This window comes from Telmatherina bonti (genome assembly GCF_933228915.1).
Source record: "Telmatherina bonti genome assembly, chromosome: 24".
Taxonomy (NCBI): domain Eukaryota; kingdom Metazoa; phylum Chordata; class Actinopteri; order Atheriniformes; family Telmatherinidae; genus Telmatherina; species Telmatherina bonti.
The window spans coordinates 14595322-14619040 of NC_136633.1; the positions used below are offsets into that span (position 1 = coordinate 14595322).

The 23719-nt window shown below is 39.8% G+C and overlaps 2 protein-coding genes across 2 annotated transcripts; both read right to left on the reverse strand.

Moving 5' to 3' along the window:
* Nucleotides 1–1893: 1893 nt before the first annotated feature.
* Nucleotides 1894–11450, reverse strand: LOC306773841 (transmembrane protein 182-like). The gene is made up of 5 exons (XM_079263772.1): nt 11195–11450; nt 5775–5853; nt 5570–5692; nt 5373–5510; nt 1894–3250 (listed from the first exon to the last, which is right to left on the reverse strand). The coding sequence occupies exons 1-5, from the start codon at nt 11357–11359 to the stop codon at nt 2982–2984; spliced, it is 774 nt and encodes a 257-aa protein (XP_079119898.1). The 5' UTR covers nt 11360–11450; the 3' UTR covers nt 1894–2981.
* Nucleotides 11451–12397: 947 nt separating this feature from the next.
* Nucleotides 12398–21626, reverse strand: LOC306774202 (actin-related protein 3). The gene is made up of 12 exons (XM_079264186.1): nt 21471–21626; nt 21002–21057; nt 20048–20172; nt 19862–19972; nt 16451–16546; nt 15831–15938; nt 15608–15751; nt 15228–15401; nt 15047–15139; nt 12803–12928; nt 12614–12697; nt 12398–12531 (listed from the first exon to the last, which is right to left on the reverse strand). The coding sequence occupies exons 1-12, from the start codon at nt 21512–21514 to the stop codon at nt 12436–12438; spliced, it is 1257 nt and encodes a 418-aa protein (XP_079120312.1). The 5' UTR covers nt 21515–21626; the 3' UTR covers nt 12398–12435.
* Between the last annotated feature and the right edge of the window lie 2093 nt (nt 21627–23719).

Here is a 23719-nt window from a genome sequence, read left to right on the forward strand (position 1 = left end):
AACACTAAATGCTCAAAAAAAAATGTAAAAAGTAAATAGTGAAATAAACTATTTTCTAGAAATGCAACAAAAAAAGTAGTTCTCTCTAAATTTCTTGTTGTAATTGTTGCAGACAGCTCTGTCTACTGAGGACAAAAGCCCGCCATGATAATGTGACATACAGAGGTACTGATGGCGCTGAAGAAAGTATTGCATGCCTGGATGACAGCTCCACCAGTGCAACACACACACACACACAAACACACTCCATAACCAAGTAATGAATCTGCCACAACCTCAGAGAGTGAAACCCTGCAATATGACTGGATCTCCTATTGTTCATTAGAAAGTAAAGACTAACCCCGCGATGTTGACTGTTGGTGGCGAGAAAGAGAGGTGACAGAGACGTTTAAACGCGGTGAGGGCCCGGGGAAGTGAATGTGACATGCTCAGGTGTAATTATACTCACCTTGTTCGCAGAGAAGATTAAGAAGCAAAGAAATGGATAAGGGAGGGAGCTCCAGACATGACAGAGTATAGAAAAACTCATTGATGCACAATGTCTCCCCTCCATTTTTTTAATCACTATATCATTCCAGGGTCTCACTTCTGTTTGCAGTTTCCAATTATAAAGGTGTGACTTTAGGCCTTCACATCCCCCCCATCCCCCCCAACCTAAAGGAACTCCATCTGCATCAAACTTTAAGGAAGATTAATCAGTTTCTTCTGTTTGTCAGCAAAATGACTAAATTTGATTTAATTATCACTTACAAATTTTACTCATCAACTCTGGTATTTGAAGTAAAGTCTGCGGACATCATCGAGAATTAATAGATTTCAACTTCAAACATTCCAAACTGAGCCAGCACTGCCCTCTAGTGGCCGATGGATGTCTTGCACATAGATAAAAGTGTCAATCCTGTCAGAAAATGGATCATGACAGTCTAATTTATTATTATCTCCGTTCCTTTGACCCAGTATAAGAGAGATTCATCCTGATGTCCTAGTGACAGGCAGCCACAGTCATTCTCAATCTACTCAACCCTACGACTAGACTCAGCAGCAGCAGCAGCGCCAGCATCTTCTGTCCACTTTTGTCAAAACTAATTCATCCATTATGATAAAGAGAGAGTGAGAGAGTTCTGGTATTAATCACAATGGGATCTGTTAAACAGATTTTTTTTAAAGGCCAGATTTGAATGAAAGTCTCCAATTATCATTTATATTAGAAATATTTCTTTTTTTTTCTTCTGATCTTGATCTTTGATTCACATCTTATCCAGCATAGTGATATTTTTTTCTCTGGTTTTACAGTAAATTCGGAATAATTTTGATGGCCTTTGATAAGTTTAAAAAAAGGAAATCTTTATTTTCTTGTGGGATTTTTCTTATGTAGGACTTTCAAGTTTAAAAATGAAGTGCACATGTATCTACATTAAAGTGGAAACAGCTAATTTAGAGTCAAAAGCAGTTTTAAAGACAGAAAATTATGTCCAAATCCGCAATGGAACATACATTATTTACAACTAAATGTCCAGTGTTTTCTTCTAGATCAGGGACCCCCAACCCTTGTCCTCAAGAACCGGTGTCCTGCAGGTTTTCCAGGTTTCCTGATGGAACAAACCAGACTCAGACTCAGACAAGCTCTGCACGTGTCTGCTAAATACACATTTATTTGAATCAGGTGTGTTGGAGCAGGGACACTTGGAAAACCTGCAGGAAACCGGTCCTCGAAGACCAGGATTGGAGATTCCTGTTCTAGATCACAGCACCACGAATCCCTGTGGTTGTCTGAAGTCTATCTCTCTCTAAAAAGTTTTTTTTAAAAAAGACCTTGCAGAGTCAAGTAGAATCTATGTTTTGGTATGATCTACTTGCAAAACATCATCAGAATCCAGCGTAAATTTAAAGTCAACATCTTTTTTTTTTCTTTTTCTTTTTTAATTATAGAAATCCAGCAATATTTTCCAAAAACATCCACATTAAAGACTGTTGGACATGCAGAATCCTCTTAAAATGCTTAAAATGCTTAAAAAGCTGTGTGGCTTGAATAAATGCCTAAAAACCACTTTAAATATCTCCATGCAGCAACAGAAATGCTGGATGAAGATGCATCTGAGAGGAGACCTGCAAAGTGCAACACAAATGTCCAAACAAACATGACTATAAACAGAAATCGTTACCTAAAAGGCAGCAGGGGAGAAAGAACACAATCAAAAGCAGACATACACTAACATGTTGTTTCAGTGAATAAAGACATAAGAGCAGAATGTTTGCACCTCACATCCTCAGGTCTCAGACCTTCATCAGATTATTGTCATCTTCAACTCCTTGTCCCAAATATTCAGCTCCTCAAAGCAGCTTTCTGAACATTAAATTATAAAGCAAAACGTATCATATTTGATACTCGCAGTTTCTGAGACATTTTGCATCATTTTATGGGAAAAACTTGAATCAAAATCCTGTTGAACACAATCCGATACTTGTCTTCTGCCACCTAATAGATACCAAGAAGTAGACTAATAATTTCAACATATCACATGATAAGAAATGATTATTATTCCCCCCACACCCCCTAAAAACATTTTGTTTACAGGGCAAACAAAGACCTCAAATTTAAAAAGCTGGACTGTTTTTTTTTTTACCCTTTTTTCATGGGTCAGGCCTTACAGGAAAGTTTCTTTGATAAAATGACAGCAAGATTTCTGGAAATCAAATAAACTTTTTTGTGTTTTACATATTTAGAAACTAGATCTGTCGCCTGAAGAAATTCAGTTCAACCTCTTTGTCTGCATTGAGAAAGCAAAAGAAAATGGGGTTTGGGTTGCAGCGCCTTATAAAACACTGTTTTATGCCTTTTTTGGGACAAAAGAGCACAATATCCTTGTGATGCTGTTGGTTCTGGGCACAAAAAGCAAAGCTGCTAATCACAAAGTTTAGAAGAACTGCAGCAGTGAGAGCTTTTTCCATGAAGTTCTTCAGATATTTGATGGATCATCAAATCACAACTCAGTTGCTGAGGGATCTTGGAATCTGTCCCTCCGGTCAGCCTTCATCCTCTCTACACTGCGACTCAGGAGGACAAAAAGAAGGCCGGCCAGCAGGTGGAAAAAGATGGCCACCGGAGCCATGAGGAATGAGGGACCATGCTGGACGCTGAGGTGGAAAGAAGGGCATCTGGAGACCCTTTGATGGAGGGCAAACTGCTCCAAAGTGTCCAAGACCTGGACCCAGATCAGATACATCACGACCACAGCCAGCAGGCACAATCCTGAAGGGTGTACAAACAAACAAACAAACAAACAAAAATCAAGATAATCTGCATCAGTTTTATATTAAAATCACCAGAATTGGAACCAAAAACTACAGAGAAGTTAAACTTGAACAAAAAATGTTTTTTTGTCTTTTTTCAGACATGTTACCAACAACATCTGCCACTTCCCTCCTTTAATTCAGCCTTATCTGTTGTCTTGTTCTGTCAGGATGCCACATTAAGTCTTTTGTCGTCGCTCTGTGGGACGGCTGGAAACCTGCAGGAGTTTATTGTGGCTCCATCTTTTCCTGTCCTATCTTAACTGCGCAAACAAGAAAGAATAAACTGAGACTATTATTAGTCAGAACGAAGCAGCCATTGATGTTCAAAGCTGTTTTGTTTGTGTTAAACGAGAATAAAGGATCGTTGCAAAGCTCCTGCATGACATTTCCCTTTCATTTCCGAACTGTTTTTGCATTTTAACCACTTTTTTTGGTCAAATATTTGTCAGTTTTTTACAAAGGAGTGCCTTTAAAACTCACATCTGGCCCCCGTTATTTTTGCAATATCCCCTACATCTAAAAAAAAATAAAACACTGAAGCAAATGTTGGCACACAAACAAAGTTTCCTGTGTTTGGATATTCATGCCGAGGGTTTGGCACAGCATACGGATGATGGGTGACAGGGCTGGCAGATGGGGCTCGTGGAAGTACTGGAGCACGTTTCTGACTGGAATGGAAGAGTTTTGGGGCGAGAAGAGGTAAAAGTTACCAAGACTCTCTTGAAGAAGAGGTTTTTAATCTCAATGGGACTTTCGTGGTTAAATAAATGGGGGAAAAAAAGTTAATCCAACTGCTTCAACCAACACTTGACTGCAACCAGAGAAGATTTTGCAAACTGATGATGACTCAAGCAGGAAAATGAAGCTTTTTAAAACTTTCACCTTGTTGATGGAGTTTTTTTTCCCCTCACCCATCCCTTCCTCAGGCTATATTTTCATCCTCCTCCTGCGTTTAAAAGATGCATCACTTACATTGGAAGCTACCTCAGTCTGCCTACTCCTGTTTATGTTTTATATCGTTTTTCTACTCTTGGAGAGGAATCTCGTTGTGTTGGGACGCTGCTTCGATGACAATAAATGATTGTGATTCTGATTCTGTAAAATGAAGCATGACCAGAAAAAAATACAATTTTACTGTTATTGCTATTCGTTATTCTAAATTAGACATTAGATGAAGCTATGCTGTCACCTTAATACCAAACATCTAATTGTAAGATGTCAAAATTTATTTTATTGGTATTTATCTGTTATGTATTTTGATTTTATTCTTCCTGCTTTTCTTCACTCCTGGCGTCCAATGCAAACAGCAAAGTAAGAATTTCATTGCACAGGGAATAATGTTTCTTTGCACATGTCCACATGACAATAAAAGCTTTGAAACTTGATTATTGTTTACAAATGACAGCTAAGAACAAGAAATTAAGGTTAAAAATTCACACAGGCTGAGAAAAACTGAACAACTGGCTAGCCGAAGCAAGTTTTTTGGTAGCTATAGCTCATTTCATGTACAAGACGAGTCAAAGTGCTTTAGATAAAAACAGTAGAAAGCATCACAGCCAAGAGTAAAAGAAACAATATGAATGGAACAATTACAAAGAGACAAAAAAAAACCAACATGCATCATCCATCGGGTCCAGGTTATTCCAAAATATTCCATCTCCTGTTTTATTATCACAGTTGCGGAAACCTAGAGTTGATCTAAAGTTGGATTAAAATGTGAGCCATTCATGCACATCACCATTACTAATCCTCACCCTTAAGGGGTGCATGACTTCCACCATGCTGAAGTGAAAATATTTCAGTCACCACAACAGAAGATGGAATAATGTCGTCTGGTCTGATAAGGTCTCCAGTTTAGCTGCAACATTCAGATGACTGGGCCAGAATTTGGTGAGAAAAACATGAAAAAAAAAATGCATCCATCCGGCTGCTGGTGGTGGAGTAGCAACCTTGTCTGAATAATGCTTCAAACACCACACTGAATCTATGAATTAAGGCAACCTTGGAGGAAAATGTGAGTCTTGGCTCCTCATTTGACTGGTGAGAGTGTTTACAGATGCTGAGAGGTGAGTCATTACCTCCAAAAAGCTGAAGAGCTCCACCAACTTTAAAGAGTTTGTGTTTGGACAGCGGAGCAGCACAGATGCAAAGAAATCCACCAACGATGACAGTCGTCACACCTGCGATGAGGAAGATGCTCCAGAAGGTCCTAAAAACTGAGGGATACCAGGTTAGTGTTGTATTTATATAACATTTACCATTAAATAATACCAACCGATGGCAGATGGATGTTCGTAGGGCTCTGAGGGGAAGGCTTGCGGCTCCACTTGCACCGGCTCATTAACAGGAAACGGGAAAAGAAAAGCAGCATGGCAGACCTTCGGCAGTGGCTGATTTGCTAACAGGGAGCAAAGCAGCTGTTATGAGGTTTTATTGTTCCGTGTGATTTATGGTGCAACATACATGATGAATGGTCTCACAGATCCAAAGGTCCCAGACGGAGAAGTTGCTGGAAACAGCTGGGAAGGAGCAGCGCCAGAACAGACCCTCATGGAACATCTTCACATTGATGGTCCACATGATAGATAAAAAATAAAAATGGGAATCTCTGAGGATTTATGATCCATCTTCATAAATGTAAACGCAAACTTAATGTAAGATTTGCAAATGCTACAGCAGAACATAAAAAAACATTGATGTTTTGTTGGAAGAGAGACATTTTATGACAAACATGGATTCATCTTGAACTTGACAGCAGCAGCACACACCTAATTTCCTCAGTTTTCTACGATGAAGCCCTAAAAAACATTAGGACTCTGAGCCTTCTTCACGACACTGAATATATTTTAGATTGGTTTAACCCTATAAAGCCAAAGGCATCATATTTGAGACATTTTGCATCACTTTATGGTAGAAACTTAACTCAAAACCCTGTTGTACACCATGTAATACTGGTCAGCAGCTGGACACCAGAAAGCAGAAGATGATACTAAAAGCATGGTAATGAATGGTGAAAATACCAAAGAATAAACTGTTAATAAAACTAAATGTCAGACTGTTAAAGGGCCAAAAATAAACTTCAGATTATAAAAAAAAAAGGACTTTTCTGCCCTGTGGTTCTAAAGTTGGCCTTTAAATGGTTAAGGTATAAAATAATAAATATCTACCAGTTAATTACATGACTTCTGAAGATAACTGGCAGCACAAGAAGTTATTTAGAGGCTTCATTTTGGTAAAATATGCTTACATGTGCAAAGGGAGGGAATACATATGGTTGCATATGGATCACTTTTTTTTTTATTGTTTGTATTCAACTGAATTTTTCATTTCCTTGTACTATCATTAGATTTTTCCTTTTTAAACAGGCAACTTTGTGGCTCTGTTTCAGTCCAGGGGCTGAGCTGGTCTTCCATTAATGCAAAACATTTGTAGAGCAGCTACAAATGGGACATCGCTCCTCTTTTAAAGGTCCAGCCAGGGCCGGATTAAAAGTGCACAGGACCTTGGGCCCAGAGTGTTTCAGAGGCCCCTTTCCCCACCACAACATTGTGAAAATTGTGAAAGATACACTGACATTTCTAACATTGCTCCACCAGTGGTACCAATAGCAATACACTAGACACTAGACACTGTTGTGTAACTATGTGGCTTTTATGTACATTTTGTTTCATGTCAAAACTGCTGGTGTTTGTCCTAGGTGGGCCCAACATGGGCATGGGCCCCTGGGCCCGCCCCCATAATGTCAATCGGATAATCCGGCCTTGGGTCCAGCTGCTGCTCTCCTCTGTTCCCAGATGTTTACAGATGAATTAATTTCTTTTATTTTAATGTGTTGCTTCCAAGTGTGTTTTGTTTTTTTTTTTTGCCATCAAAAATAACTACAGTCTCATCATGTGGTGTTTGTTGTGGTAATGGAGGAAATACAGCAAGTTGTGAAAATGACATGTGAGTGTGTGACAATATTTAGCAGTGACTTTAGTTTTTATTTAGATTTAGGAGAATGTTGTCATGTTGTAAGTAAACAGGCACTGACTGGATGGCCACATATTTGCACAACAACCTTCATAAAGTTTTCACAGACGGGCACAGGCAGCCATTTTGAACTGTGTGCAAGTTGTATTGGCCTTCTTCTCTGTAAATGAGATAATAACGTTCAAGTTTTCTGAGGAGTGTGTGTTTTTTCACCTCTGAGAACTTAGACTTAAAGGCAGAGGTGTTTGTGGACAGCGTTGTGGTCATATTAAAAATAGAAAGCACACCTAATGGATGTCTGCCATCTTCAGCGTTTAGGCACAGATCAGGGTGAGATGGAGTTCATCTCAAGTTATCAAGCCAAGAGTCATCTGCAGAAGATGAGAAAATCCTCAAGAGTTCTGCTGTGATCCAACTCCAATCTCAGGAAAGTCAGGTTTCCATATCACAGCATGGTGGCAGAGATGACTGGCAGAGACAGTTGGGAACTACGATCCGGCTCATCAGATGAAGACGTTCTCCTTCAACGAGCAGCAAATGTGGAGAAGACTCTCCCAGGAAAAGCCAGGAGAGTCCTCAAAGATGGAAAGCTCATCAATCAACACTGCTGGCTGCGTTTAGATGCTGGCCTGCTCTTAAGATCCGTCGATGACTCGCTGAATCCACCACCAAACTTCTTCAGCAAGCAACAAAAATGCTTAAGTGTACTGGATTGTATTTAAACTTTCTTACCTGTAAATATACACTGCTCAAAAAAATAAAGGGAATACTTAACACAATGTAACTCCAAGTCAACCACACTTCTGTGAAATCAAACTGTCCACTTAGGAAGCAACACTGATTGGCAATCAATTCCACATGCTGTTGTGCAAATGGAATAGACAACAGGTGGAAATTATAGGGAATCGGCAAGACACACCCAATAAAGGAGTGGTTCTGCAGGTGGTGACCACAGACCACTTCTCAGTTCCGATGCTTTCTGGCTGATGTTTTGGTCACTTTTGAATGCTGGCGGTGCTTTCACTCCAGTGGTAGCATGAGATGGAGTCTACAACCCATACAAGTGGCTCAGGTAGTGCAGCTCATCCAGGATGGAACATCAATGCGAGCTGTGGCAAGAAGGTTTGCTGTGTCTGTCAGCGTAGTGTCCAGAGCATGGAGGCACTACCAGGAGACAGGCCAGCCCATCAGGAGATGTGGAGGAGACCATGGGAGGGCAACAACCCAGCAGCAGGATCAATACCTCCTTCTTTGTGCAAGGAGGAACAGGAGGAGCACTGCCAGAGCCCTGCAAAATGAGCTCCAGCAGGCAACAACTGTGCATGTGTCTGCTCAAACAGTCAGAAACAGACTCCATGAGGGTGGTATGAGGGCCCAATGTCCACAGGTGGGGTTTGTGCTTTCAGCCCAACACCGTGCAGGATGTTTGGCATTTGCCAGAGAACATCAAGATTGGCAAATTCACCACTGGCGCCCTGTGCTCTTCACAGATGAAAGCAAGTTCACATTGACTACATGTGACAGACGTGACTGTGTCTGGAGACGCCGTGGAGAACATTCTACTGCCTGCAACATCCTCCAGCATGACCAGTTTGGCAGTGGGTCAGTAATGGTGTGAGGTGGCACTTTTTTTGGAGGGCTGCACAGCCCTCCATGTGCTCGCCAGAGGTAACTTGACTGCCATTAGGTACCGAGATGAGATCCTCAGACCCCTTTTGGGACCAATATGCTTTACTTTAAAAGCAATATCTGGATGCAGAGGTGATAGCAAATTATAGACCTATATCTAATCTCCCGTTTATGTCCAAAATTCTGGAGAAAATAGTTTCAGCTCAGCTCCATGCCCACCTGTGCAGAAATAATGTATTTGAAGAGTTTCATTCAGGATTTAGAGCTCAGCATAGCACTGAGACGGCATTAGTAGAAGTTACTAATGACCTTCTCATGGCCTCTGACAAAGGACTTCTGTCTTTACTTATTTTACTTGATCTTAGTGCTGCATTTGATACAGTCGATCATAACATTCTGTTACAAAGACTAGAACAGGTGGTTGGAATTACAGGTACAGCATTAAGCTGGATTAAATCATATTTATTTGATAGAATTTAGTTTGTTCATGTAAATGACAGGTCCTCCTCACAAACTACAGTGAGTCATGGAGTTCCTCAAGGTTCTGTACTTAGACCAATACTCTTCACGCTATATATGCTCCCTTTAGGCAAAATTATTGACATGGAATAAACTTTCATTGTTATGCAGATGATACTCAAATATACTTATCCTTTAAACCAGATGAAACAAATCAGCCCAATGGGCTACGAAATTGTCTCATAGACATAAAGACTTGGATGTCTAGAAATTTTCTCCTCTTAAACTCAGATAAGACTGAAGTAATTCTCACTGGATCTGAAAAACTCAGTGCTAAAATTTCCAGTTTTGTAATGAACCTGGATGGCATTACTTTAGCTTCCAGTGCTACAGTGAGAAACCTTGGAGTTATATTTGACTCTGACCTGTCCTTTGGCCCACATATACAATTACTAAAACAGCCTTCTTTCATTTATGTAATATAGCCAAAATTATGTCTCAGAGTGATGCAGAAAAACTGGTTCATGCTTTTGTTACTTCAAGACTAGATTACTTTAACTCTCTACTACTGGGCTGTCCTAAATATGACCTAAAAAGCCTTCAGCTGATCCAAATTCTGCAGTCAGTCCTGACCAGAACCAGCATGAGAGATCATATTTCTCCAGTTTTAGCCTCTCTTCATTGGCTGCCTGTTGAATCTAGAATAGAATTTAAAATCCTTCTCCTTACATATAAAGCCCTCCACAACCAGGCACCACTATATATCAAAGACCTCATTGTTCCTTATATACCAAGCAGAGTACTTCGTTCCCAGACTGCAGGCTTACTTGTGGTTCCTAGAGTCTCAAAGAGCCGAGCAGGAGGTAGAGCCTTTGGTTATCATGCCCCTCTCTTATGGAATAAGCTCCCAGTTAGTGTTAGGGAAGCAGACACCCTCCCCACCTTTAAGACTAGGCTGAAGACTTATCTTTTTGATAAGTCCTATAGCTAGGGATGGTTAGCATCCCTTAGTTATGCTGCTATAGGTTTAGACAGCTGAGGGACATTTCCTGATACACTGAGCTTCTTTCTCTCTCTCTCTTATTTCCAACCCCCAATAACAGTGTTGCATCATTAACATTCATTAACTGTCTCAGCAGGTCTCCCTGGCCAGGAGTAGCAGTTACTGCTGTCTGTTGTCTTTCTGTCCTCTTCCCCCCCACACAGCAGAGGCAGATGGCTGCCTGTCCTTGAACCAGGTTCTGCCAGAGGTTTCCTTCCTGTTAAAAGGGAGTTTTCCTTCCCACTGTCGCCAGTGTGCTTGCTCAGGATGGGAGATTTCCTTATATAGGCTATCATGAATTGGCTTTTTTTTAAGTTTTTTTTTTTTTTTCTTGTCTGTAAAGCATCTTGAGATGGCATTGCCATGATTTGACACTATATAAAGTTAAATTGAATTGATACATTTGATTTTTCGTGATTTTGTCAGTACATTCAACCATGAAAAGAACAAAGTATTTAATTAAAACTATTTCATTCATTCAGATCTACGTGTTACTTTAGTGTTCCCTTTATGTTTTTGAGCAGTGTAATAAATACATAACTGCTGCTCTCTGCTCGGTTTGATGGATCAGAATCATCTTGACCATGTCTACATGCCTAAATGCACTGAACATAATTACCTAATTAGCTATTTACATTGGGTGTACATGTGCAGTTGTTTAGTAATAAAGCGTAACAGTATAAAATACAGTATAAGCTTTGGTTCTCTTTTGTTCAACTTTATATTTTAAACACACAAAAAAATCTGTTCATTTTTCAGTCACGTTGCATGTTTGCAGGATGTCCCCACTTTAATTACCTTCAGGTTGCTTCTGGTCTCTCTCAGCCCACTTCCTCCATCGCAGGACTCTGCAGCCTGCAGCCAGTACTCCGTCCCGCAGGACAGCAGCATAAACAGAAACCCTGCTGCTCCAAAGAACAAAGCCAAGAAGAGGAGCACCTTCATCCTCTCAATAGGAGACATCCCACTCCGCTGATAGTTCTAAGATTTGATGTAGAAAAACTATAAAATGATGATAATCTCCATGTCTCCTGGTGCGGACCAAGTAGGTGAATGAAGGGTTGAGTGAAAATAAACGTTGGCATCATGTTTACAGGGATACAGTTACAAGAAGGGGGTTTGGTCACACAAATAGCCACGCAGTAGTAAGAATAGATGCAAAGGCATGTCCTCCAGCCCAAATTTAATACTTGATAAACAGCAAGAAAAATGGGACATCACAACTGTAGAAATGCGTCCTTGGCATTTATTGGAATGCCAGCATTGAAATCCAATTTGGTACAGTACAAGGCTATCCAGTATTACTGAGATCTAGGCAACAGTGATGGTCCAAAGAACAGTCACTCAAACTGCATGTTCATATATTAATACCACATTTTTCTTTTTTTTTTTTAACCACAAGATGAGTTGTTCAAGAGACGATTATTACAAATATAAGGAAAAAAAAAGAAAGAAGTGAAAGGAAAGCAGTTAGTCACAATGTTGCAGTAGAAGACGACCTAAACTCATTTCCTGCAGGTAAAGCGGCTGCTTGGAGTCAATATCAGCATTCCTGATGATGTGTCTTTATGTTTGCACCTGTCTCATGGCTTAATGATGATTTAGTCAATACTACCCCTACACAACACATAGCAAGAACCCAACCCATGTACACAGAAGTGCATTTAAACCTTATGTTGATTAATTACAACCCTGTGAGGAATTACAAGTTCATATAGGAGGCACGCAGAAATGAAAAGATTCATCGCCTATTATTAACCTACTTGCGGTAAACATTTTTATCCGAGAATCCTTTGGAATGAGTCACCTCTTTCCTCTTTATATGCGAGGACGCCGCTGCTCTTGCATCACCTGGTTTGGTCCACTTGCTCTGTTCAGGCCTGGTAGAGCATCCTTGCAAAGGCTCATGGGACTTCTGCAGCAACGTGAGGTCTTATGGTTCTTCCATATTATTTATTTGTTTATTTTTTTAAAGTGTTTTTATCCCCCCCCCCCCCTCCCCCCCCATCAGGCCTTTGTTGAATGCAATCAGGCGACGCCTAAGACATGACTCCGAACACAGGGTTGTGGCGGCAGATGCTCGGCCCGATCTCCTCGTAGTCCTTCTTGGTGTGGCACACCTGGTAGAACTCCGGCTGCAGAGACATTGGGTTTGATTGTGTGAAGGCAGAAAAGGGTGGAAGGCAAAAGAAGCTAAAGAAGGATTAAAATACTCACAGTAGATGCCAGCATTGATCCTCCGAACCACACGGCGTACCTCTGCATGTGATGAGTGATGACTTGCACATCAATGGGCTTCGGCTGCAATAAAATAAAAAAATTAAAAAAAAGCACAAGCTCACTCTACAACGGGAACCTGCAGGAAACGGCGTGCCGGATCCACTTCGAACTTTCCTTACGTCTTACCTTTAGTTTGCCGCCACTCAGCTCCTCGCTTATTTTCAGGCGTGCGTCCACAGTCCTCTTGAGGTCCCTCTGCAGACGTCTGCCAAAGTCTCTGAACATGGTGGAGCCGCCAGAGAGCACAATATTCTGCAGAACGCCAACAAATACAGAGATGAACAAACAAACGGTGTTGCTGGCTGGAAAGCAAAACTTTGGGGAGTACTGAAAATGCTGTAAAGAGAAATGATGCAGTTTGTTTTTCCTGTAAAAGACACCTGACACGTTAAGAAGACACTTCCAAGTTCCAAGAATGGACAGAATGATGACAGGTAGGACCTGGACATATACCGATATACAAAGAAAATGCCTATCGTTTCTCTATCGTTTACGCCACGATAGGGTGCTTTACTGCAGTGTTTTACGTCAAGATGCGCTTTACGGCATGCAGGCTGCAATATATAAACAAACATGGAGGAAGACGGAAGCTGACGTGTTTCAGAGCAGGATAATTGACTAAAAGACGACCAGTCAACCCAAACGCAGTGAATGGTAGGGCTGTGACGATATGCTTTTGTCCTGATTTGATTAGATTCAGATTTAAATTGCGATTCTCACTAGTCTGCGATATTGCTGATTTTTATAGATTAAAAACAAATAAATATACATGTATAAAACGTTTTTTTTATACTTGTCATTTTTCTTGATTTTAATGAGGAAAAAACAACACAGTAGCTAGATCATCATTCTGCTGCTATAATACCCAAGAAGACAAGTAAAAAGATCAATGATAAAAATGACAAATATTTTACAATGGATTAGTTTTATTTACCTAAACAAAAAAAAAAGAAAAAATATATATATATGGATTTTAAAATTGTGAAGCAAAAAATCCTGATTTTTGATTTTTCGATTAAATTTTCCCATCCCTAGGGAATGTAACTGACTTCCATATGTTCCACCAACGCTTTCATAAAATTACACTTTTCTTTCTTTCATTTGGAACTTTTCTTTGTATTGATTTGTAATTATTTTTAAAAATAATAATAGGTGTTTAGTTTTTTTTTTAGTTATTGTTGAGTTTTATAACTTCAAGTGATGCATCTGAGACGTCTTATTTACAGAAACACAATTTTACTTGACTTGCATTGGTGTCACAGACAAATAACAACATAACCTTCATCTGGATCTTTCCAGATGTGACGTTTGCTTCTAGAGTTTGAAGGAACTGAACCGAATCAGTCGGACCAATAGCAGCACAATCCCAACGTCTGTGTGAAATAACTGAAGCAGTGTTTACATGTGTTTCTGCTGGTTAAGTTTTATTTAAATGTTCTCAGTCTATAGAACGTGTTTCCTGAATGTCCTGAATGCTTCTTTAAATGGTCATTTACAACACTTTTTTTTTTTTTTTAAATGATGCCATAAATACCTGTGCAGATGCAGCTACACAGTAGCGCTTCCACCGCAGAGTTACATAAATGTTGCTCAAAGCTTTAGACAGACGCAACATTTTCATCAGAAATATCCAACTTTGTCCCTTGATGGCCACCGTTCCACAAATTCCAAGCAGGGCCCACTTCACACACTTCATTCAAATTAAAGAAAAAGGAAAAGTTTCCTCTTCTTGCTTTTCCGACGCACTTAGAGCAGATCTGATGATCCTTTATGCATGCAGCGGTGTTTTAACCAAACAAATCCCACCATTTACCTGCTGCTAGAAAAGTGCATTAAATATGCAGATCTGAGCAGCTGCGATTGAATCTCAAGAGCTCACCACCATGACTGTGTCCTGATGTGGTAATACCTGACTGCTCGATGTGGTCTTCCATCTCAGTGCTCCTTTAAAGCAGACACCTGTGTACCTTGTATTTAGTGGAAACATCTTGTCTGTACAAACCTTGATGTTTCACTAGTAACAGATTCTGCATTATATATTTACCCTGAATTACAGCAGACGTCTGCGTGTAGGGTTTAGGTTTTTATAGTTCTATAGAGTGGAAGGTCTGCTTTTAGATGGCAACTTCCTCATTTCACACTGCTGGACTGTACTTTGTTGTGTGTGATCACTTTATCACTTCTGTCCGAGTCTTGCCTCTCATGCTACTTCCTCTTATCCTTGGTTGGGTCAGGTTTTAAGAGCAATGACCAAAGTTGAGGTCTGAGTGTTCCAGATATTAGATTCCACTGCACAGAAGGTTTTATCGCCATCAGTGGATGAAGGCAGGCATGCTTTTTTTTTTATTTATTTATTTTTTTATTTTTTACCTTATAAAGTGGGCGTCTGACATCAATGGGGCAGTTCTGGATCACTTCGTCCACCACCTCTGAGATGGGCTGGGTGAAGTCTGGGTTGGCGAACTGGACGAGGGGAAGATGTGTGAGACGGTTGTGATGCAGTAAAAAAAAAAAATCTCAGCAGTAAAAACGCAAGCCGCGGCTTCTGTACCTCTGGGTGGAAAAAGATCTCCGGCCCAAGGAAACGCTCGTATCCAACATCGATTGTGAACTCCTTCTTGCTGATGGCATTGATGCCGGTGTACTGCTTGATCCACTTGGAGCCGTCTGTGTCGTACTTGCTGAACTCCTTGACAAGATCGGGGCAGACGTAGCTGAACCGCTCCTGAAAACAAAACACAGACCATGTGGTTAAAAAGCAAGCTTGTGCTGACCTCTGATGATCATGTGCTGCTGCACTGACCTCTAGTGGCTAAATGTGGAATTACATAATAGAAACACTTCTTTCTTTGACTTATTTTTGCAGATTTCACAACAAAAAAATGACCTCATTGAATGTAATTTCCATAAACTCCCTGTAAACATGCTCACCTTTACAGCTTTAGCCGTCTCCAGTGACTGCTCAGGAGGTATCCCCACTTCTCGCTCCCTCAGCAGCTGCTGGATGAAGTAAGTAATGTCCCTCCCGGCGATGGGGATGTGTTTAATACAGCTGCCAATGACGTAGCCTTCAGCCTGGAGGGAAAACGTGCAAGTGCTTAACGTGACGGTCGAGGATGCAGCCAAGAAGTCTTTAGATGAAACAGACGCCTACCACTGGAATGACGTGCGTGACCCCGTCTCCGCTGTCGATCACAGTTCCAGTCAGCGTCCGCTCTCCCACCTGTCTGGACGTCCAGGAGGCAGCCAGCGCCAGGACAGCCTGACACGGATGAGTTTTAGTTTAAATAAATGGTCACAGCTACAGGCAAATGAGAAAGCTTCACTGTCAAGCACCAACTTTTCAAGATTTATGGTCAAATTTAAAACAAACTCACAGTGAACGTATAAAGTGTGAAGAATCAAAGATGCCGTGAGATGTTAAAAGAGGAAGTGAAAACAAGAGTTTCCGCAAGATGCTTCCTCTTTGCTGCTTCACACATTGGGTGTCAGAGCTAAAGTTAGTTTTACCAGTCTGATGAGGAAATGCACGGCCTGATGGATTAACCAATTAATTTATTCTTGTATTTTACATCATGGTGAGGTTCTCAATAACCCCTTATAGGGTTTCCAACTTCCCAAGCACTGTCATTTTTTATTATCATTTTGATGCATATTGTCTATCATTTGAACCTTTCCTCTTACTTTTTTCCCCCCCTCTATGAATGCTCTACTGTTACTTTTAAAGTGCAAACTCAAATAAACAAACAAAAGGACATGTCGTCGTAAACCCACCTGAACAGCGATGTAGAGACCTGGAACGTTGAAGGACTCAAACATGATCTCTGCTGTGTACTCTCTGTTCTCTGGTGTGTTGAGGGGAGGTTCTGTCTGAAGACCAAACAAGACAAAGGATGAAAGGAAGCAATGATCTCCTGCACATTTATGTTAAAGCCAACCTGAAGAAGCCTCTGACTGAACACACTCTGCAGGCAGGCAGGCAGGATCCCCCCCCCCACAGCATAGGAACTTTTTCCTGACTCAAGCTGATGTTGAAAAGGTGCTGCAGAATCCAATAGTTCTGCACCCTCTGGGCCTACAGCCTCACTCTGGTTAAATCTCTCCAGTTGCTTCTTCACCTGACTGCAGGAGAGGTGGGCTAGAAGTTAAGGGAGAGCTGTTTGCGTTTTTAACAGCTGACAAATTGTTCAAAAATGTAGAAAATGTAGTAACGCAAGGCCAGTTTATCTGTATAGCACCACTGAAGAACAGGGTCATGTATTCCTTTCTCACTTAGCTGTGATGATTTCATGTATTTTTTCAGGAATAAAATTGACACTATTAGAGATCAAATTCACAATACTCTTCCTTCTACCTATAATGTTGAGCCTGTTGTGGTCTCCGAAGCATCCTTAGAACCAGGATCTGACTTGTGTCTAAATAGTTTCTGTCCTGTCCAACCCTCTGAATTAACTAAAATAATAGCTTCATCTAAACCATCCACCTGTATCTTAGACCCTCTCCCAACAAGCCTCTTTAAGGACATTTTCCCTTTAATTAATACATCACTACTAAATCTTATCAATATGTCTTTAGTGACAGGATATGTACCACAATCATTTAAAACTGCTGTAATCAAGCCTTTACTTAAAAAGCAATCTCTGGATCCAGAGGTGATAGCAAATTATAGACCTATATCTAACCTCCCGTTTATGTCCAAAATTCTGGAGAAAATAGTTTCAGCTCAGCTACATGCCCACCTGAGCAGAAATAATTTATGCGAGGAGTTTCAGTCAGGATTTAGAGCTCATCATAGCACTGAGACAGCATTGGTGAAAGTTACTAATGACCTTCTTATGGCCTCAGACAAAGGACTTGTGTCCGTACTTATCTTGCTTGATCTTAGTGCTGCATTTGATACAGTCGATCATAACATTCTGTTACAAAGACTAGAACAGGTGGTTGGAATTACAGGTACAGCGTTAAGCTGGTTTAAATCATATTTATCTGATAGACTTCAGTTTGTTCATGTAAATGACAAGTCCTCCTCCCAAACTACAGTAAGTCATGGAGTTCCTCAAGGTTCTGTACTTGGACCAATACTCTTCACGCTATATATGCTCCCTTTAGGCAAAATTATTAGACAGCATGGAATAAACTTTCATTGTTATGCAGATAATACTCAACTATACTTATCCTTTAAACCAGATGAAACAAATCAGCCCAATAGGCTACAAAATTGTCTCATAGACATAAAGACTTGGATGTCTAGAAATTTTCTCCTCTTAAACTCAGATAAGACTGAAGTAATTCTCGTTGGATCTGAAAAACTCAGAGCTAAATTTTCCGGTTTTGTAATGAACCTGGATGGCATTACTTTAGCTTCCAGTGCTACAGTGAGAAACCTTGGAGTAATATTTGACCCTGACCTGTCCTTTGGCCCACATATTAAGCAGGTTACTAAAACAGCCTTCTTTCATTTACATAATATAGCCAAAATTAGGGACATTCTGTCTCGGAGTGATGCAGAAAAACTGGTTCACGCTTTTGTTACTTCGAGACTAGATTACTGTAACTCTCTATTACTGGGCTGTCCTAAATATGCCCTGAAAAGCCTTCAGCTGATCCAGAATTCTGCAGCCAGAGTCCTGACCAGAACCAGCATGAGAGATCATATTTCTCCAGTTTTAGCCTCTCTTCATTGGCTGCCTGTTGAATCTAGAATAGAATTTAAAATCCTTCTCCTTACATATAAAGCCCTCCACAACCAGGCACCACTATATATCAAAGACCTCATTGTTCCTTATATACCAAGCAGAGTACTTCGTTCGCAGACTGCAGGCTTACTTGTGGTTCCTAGAGTATCAAAGAGCCGAGCAGGAGGTAGAGCCTTTGGTTATCAGGCCCCTCTCTTATGGAATAAGCTCCCAGTTAGTGTTAGGGAAGCAGACACCCTCCCCACCTTTAAGACTAGGCTGAAGACTTATCTTTTTGATAAGTCCTATAGCTAGGGATGGTTAGCATCCCTTAGTTATGCTGCTATAGGTTTAGACTGCTGAGGGACATTTCCTGATACACTGAGCTTCTTTCTTTTTCTCTTTATCTCTATCTTTTACCCCCCCCCCCCCCCCCCCATAACAGTGTTGCATCATTAACATGTATGTCTCCTGTCTCAGCAGGTCTCCCTGGCCGGGAGTAGCAGTTCCTGTTGTCTGTTGTCTTTCTGTCCTCTTCCCCCCACACAGCAGAGGCAGATGGCTGCCTGTCCTGAGCCGGGTTCTGCCGGAGGTTTCCTTCCTGTTAAAAGGGAGTTTTTTCCTTCCCACTGTTGCCAGTGTGCTTGCTCAGGATGGGAGATTGAGTTGGACTCAACTCAATCTCTTGGTTTCCTTATATAGGCTGTTATGAATTGGCCTTCATTATGTTTTCCCCTCTGTCTGTAAAGCGTCTTGAGATAGCATTGCCGTGATTTGACGCTATATAAATAAAGTTGAATTGAATTGAATTGAATTCAAGGTGCTTTACAGAGACGTTAAGACATTAGAAAATAAGTGTTTAAAATGAAAAACAAGAGAAAGATCAATAGACGAAAACAGCATTAAAGTAAGAAGGGAAATGCTGTCAAAGTCTCTCTGAATGTCTTAGGATGTTGTGCTTGTAGCTTAGCAACAACTCAGATGACATCACAGGATGCGTCCAATGAGGTATCAGGTATATTAATAAACAACTACTAGAATAACCCAGAAACACTGAGTAGATAATAAAAAATAAATAAACAAATAAAAGCTAAGCCGGATGCTGAGCCTCTCCTTTATAGGAACATATTCAGTGTCATCGTCTGTTGTTGACAAGCACTGCAATACCTAGTTTTACTTTTTCTGCTCACTTTATAGCGTATACGTGAAAGCCTGCAACATGCTCCTGCAGCCATGTCTCAGGGAAGATGTTGTCTTTACTACTTCTGTTGCTTCCAGCATGTGGGTTTTTTTTAGCAAACCAGTAAGTAACACTGCCATGTCTGCAGCTTTGACGTGTCTTCCCAAACTACAACCTGATGACGTAAATGCAATCCAACTATAAAGTGACCAGTTGGAATGTGATATTATCTGAATAAGTTGGAATAGGTGTTGATTTGTGACACTGAATTAATTAAATATGCATCATTTGGAGTTGGATTCTGATCCGAGCATGCGCATCAGGTCTTACCAGCAGGAAATAATGGTCTTCAGGTTCTGCCCGCAGATACTTGAAGATGATCTGCTCCATAAATCTCTCCATGAGATCCCAGTCCTCCACTATACCGTGACGGATCGGCCACTAGAAGGAAAAACAAAGCTGTTTAGACTCATCCTCTTGGCAACAACAGGGACCTTCAGTGCCCGGCGCATTCACCTTGGTTGCATATGATGGTTTGTCGATGGCTTCGTCGCCGATGTAAAAGTCCAGATCATCAACGCCCTTCATCATCCTGCGCTGCGCCTGGTCTCCAACTTTAGCCGACTCTTTGATTGCAATGCCTGGAGATGATCAGCAGCAGGGACGACAGGTAAGGTGGAAACTAATACCGCTTTATCACGGACAAATCCAAACTCGCAGATTCTTTATGTGCACTAATAAGATACTACCCTGCATCCTGATATTTCAGCCAGCAAAGTAAAACGTCATGGAGTTTTTGTTTTGTTTTTTTAAGTTTCACATTCAGTTATGAATTTAATACACAATAATATTACTTTATATAGTTTAAAGAAAAACATTAAAACAAACTTTTGGAAAATGCCAATTAATTTTAGCCGAGTTAAACAAATATTATAAATTCAGTTTGACTTTCAACTACTCAGAATTACTGATATAAATCATTATTATTCAATACATTAGTGATCAAAAAAGCAGAATTATCTACTTTCATCTCAATGAACGCAGATATATTAAACTATAATAAATACACTTCTAACATGAATAACCATCTGTTATAACCAGACTAATAACCTTTAGTTAAAATAACTTATTATATATATTACATATTGATGCTCTACTTCCCCTACAGGAAGATGTGCTAATGATAAGTCTTATCAGTCACTTTGCTTATGTGTTTATCGTTCTAAACTTCACCATAAACTAAAATTGCTCCTCCTAAGCAAAAAAAAAAAAAAAAAAAAAAAAAAGAAAAAAGAAAAATGACCATGTAATACATTGTTATTGTGCAACTTTATAGATCAAATACCGGTCATATTATCTTGTCAGTAAGCACTGAGCAGCTGCTCGTAAGAAGACATCTGTGTACTTAGATGTGCTCGTGTTGAGACAAGCCCAGTAAAACCAAATTCTTGCATTTTCCCGTGTACTCACATGAAGGCATGATGAACTGTGGCTCTGTGTTTCCTGCATAGCCAAGCTTTGTATATCTAAAAACAGGAGAAATATCAAAATAAACTGACAGTTTTTGTTTTAATTCTCCTTTAAACAGTTAAAATGTTTGCTGTTAACGATCCACGGTCACTTTCAGTATGTAAAATAAAGCAGGAAGTATGATGTGCGCAGCGAAGAATCTACAGGAAGTAACATTAGCTCGAATCGCTAGCATCTTATTTACAATACACAGAATTAAAATGAATTGTTTGTATAACACTTTAGTAGGCCCATTTGCACTATTAATTGTGGTATTAACTAACGACGTAAACAACCGCCATCTGTGCAAATGCTGGTTTACAGGCTTAAGAGCGACACAGTTGGGCGTTAGCTGGAAGTTTGACAGCCGCTCATTGTGGTCAATGAAAGGCAGGCTAACGCTAACTAGCATCTCATTTTGTGCACTTACCCTGTGCCACAGTCAACAACACAAGCCGGTAGCCGACCAGTCATTTTTGCGCCCTTTTAATCGGTGGATGAGATCAAATATCAGGCGCCTGATACCGACGGGTGTGTTATAAGGAGGAACTGAGTAAAAAAAACCTGCAGCCTGAATGAACAGCGATCGCTGCTGCGTCGGGAACGCTTCCGGGTTCCGTGGCATACCTTATAAGGCAAAGTCAGAAGGTATGAAGAACAGCGCCCTCACATGGGCAAATGCTGTAATTGCAATTTTTTGCAATTTAAAAAAAAAAAAAAAGAAGCCAAGATTAAATTATATGTAAAAATTACTCTACAGCGAAAGTAACAGTTGAATTAACATTAAGTTCGAACATACTAAAGCAGATGAAGAGGTATAAATGCATAGGTGGAAAATGGTCCATACAACTGGCAATTTCCCTTTATATATTTTTGTCTTATATATTCATAATTACTTTTCTTGCCCCTGTCTTTCTTTTCAATTGTCTCATCTCTGGGAAGATATCGAAAATAAGCACTCAAACTATTATACAAAGATGGAGTTAAGTTTAAAAGTAAATTGTGGATAAAAAAAAAATTTAAAAAGTAAAATACGCAACAGGAAATAAATTAAGCTTTAACAAAACATCATATTTTAAAACTTTCCAAAACTTCATTTAATAAGCCATTGTCTGCTTATGTTTTCCAACTTGCAAAGATTTTCTTTAATCAAAAAACAAACAAAAAAAGAATCAATCTCATTCAGCTAAAGTTACCTGATGGTCCCAACCTCATAAAAACTACTGAAGACTACATATGAGCAGGAATTTGCTCTAGAGCTAGATCATTTCTATACTTTGCCTCACCATATTAGAGCAGGACCAAGAACATTGGCCTTCCCCTCAGTCATCACTCACACAACCATCTATTCTCTACAGCTGCATTAAAGCCCTTGACTCTGCTGCTTCTAAGAGAAACCGTCCTCATCTTCCGCCTCTTGAGTTAGGCCACTTGATTAAAAAATCCCTTAATCAACAACTGCGGGTAAAATGATTTATTTCAACATTATAATCTCTACAGAAAAGATAAAAGAACTTTTACTTTCCTTCAACGAGACAGGGAGCTGCCTTTCATAACTCGTGTTCAGAGAATGAGCATCAGTCTCATTCAAAGATAGCTAAGCGATGACAATGCAAACAGAGAAAGCCCTTTTCATGAAAAAGAGAAAAACAAATCTGGATTAAAGCTAATAATTATTAAATAAAAGAGCCAGAAAACCAAGCTCTTCTAGGAGTGCAAGGGTAAAAGATCATCAGCCTAAAAATTCACATTTAACATTATTTAACCATCAAAAACCACCAAGGTTTAGATTTTTTTTCAACCAGTTTGATTTAATGAGACTGTGTTTATGCCAGTAAACCATATTCGTTTAAAGGGTTTTATTGTCATTTACTTTTTCACTTACTGGGAACAGATTGTTATTACCAGATCATTAACGAAGTAACCAATATTTTAGACCTTGAGAATTCTATACCCATAATGAAATATGTATCTGTGCATGTTTATCTCTGCAACAACAAGACCTATCTGAATATTTCATAGTAAAATGAAAAAAGTGTAAGATTTGTTAATAAATATCAGTAAATGTGTTAGTGCTGAAAAATAAATGAAGATGACACGCAGCACAAATAAAAAACAGTTTCGGGCTTGCCTAAAAGACTACAACAACTGAAGATGCTCAGGATGAATGTCCTTTGTAATGATGCAGCTGTAACTCTAAATATCACGTCATAGCACAAAGCATGACCATTATCTCTGCAAATGGCAACTCTGATGAAGTGAAGCAGAACAAAAGGAGATGTTTCAGTACAGTCAGTTCACACGAGGTCTTCAAAATGCCCATTTTGGCCTCATTCGTTTTTAAAGTGTTTTAAAAAGTTAAAGAAAAAGGTGGTAAAAAAAAAAAAAAAGAAAATATGCGCCGTCTACACCAGTGTACATTTTATAGCCAAAGCTCTGATGTGTAAAAATACCTTCAGCAGCTTTCTGTGCTGAACCCATAATGAATGAACTGATAGCTTATTTTGTTTGCTTATGTTTTTGTTTTCATTAAACAATTGTGTTGTTTTGTTTGTGACTAAAAATTAGGAAACAAAGTAAGTGAGCTTGACTCATAAATCAGAATAGTGGGAATCAGGTTAATGCACAGAATTCTTTTTAATAACAAATTCATTCATTCATTCATTCATTTTCTGAACC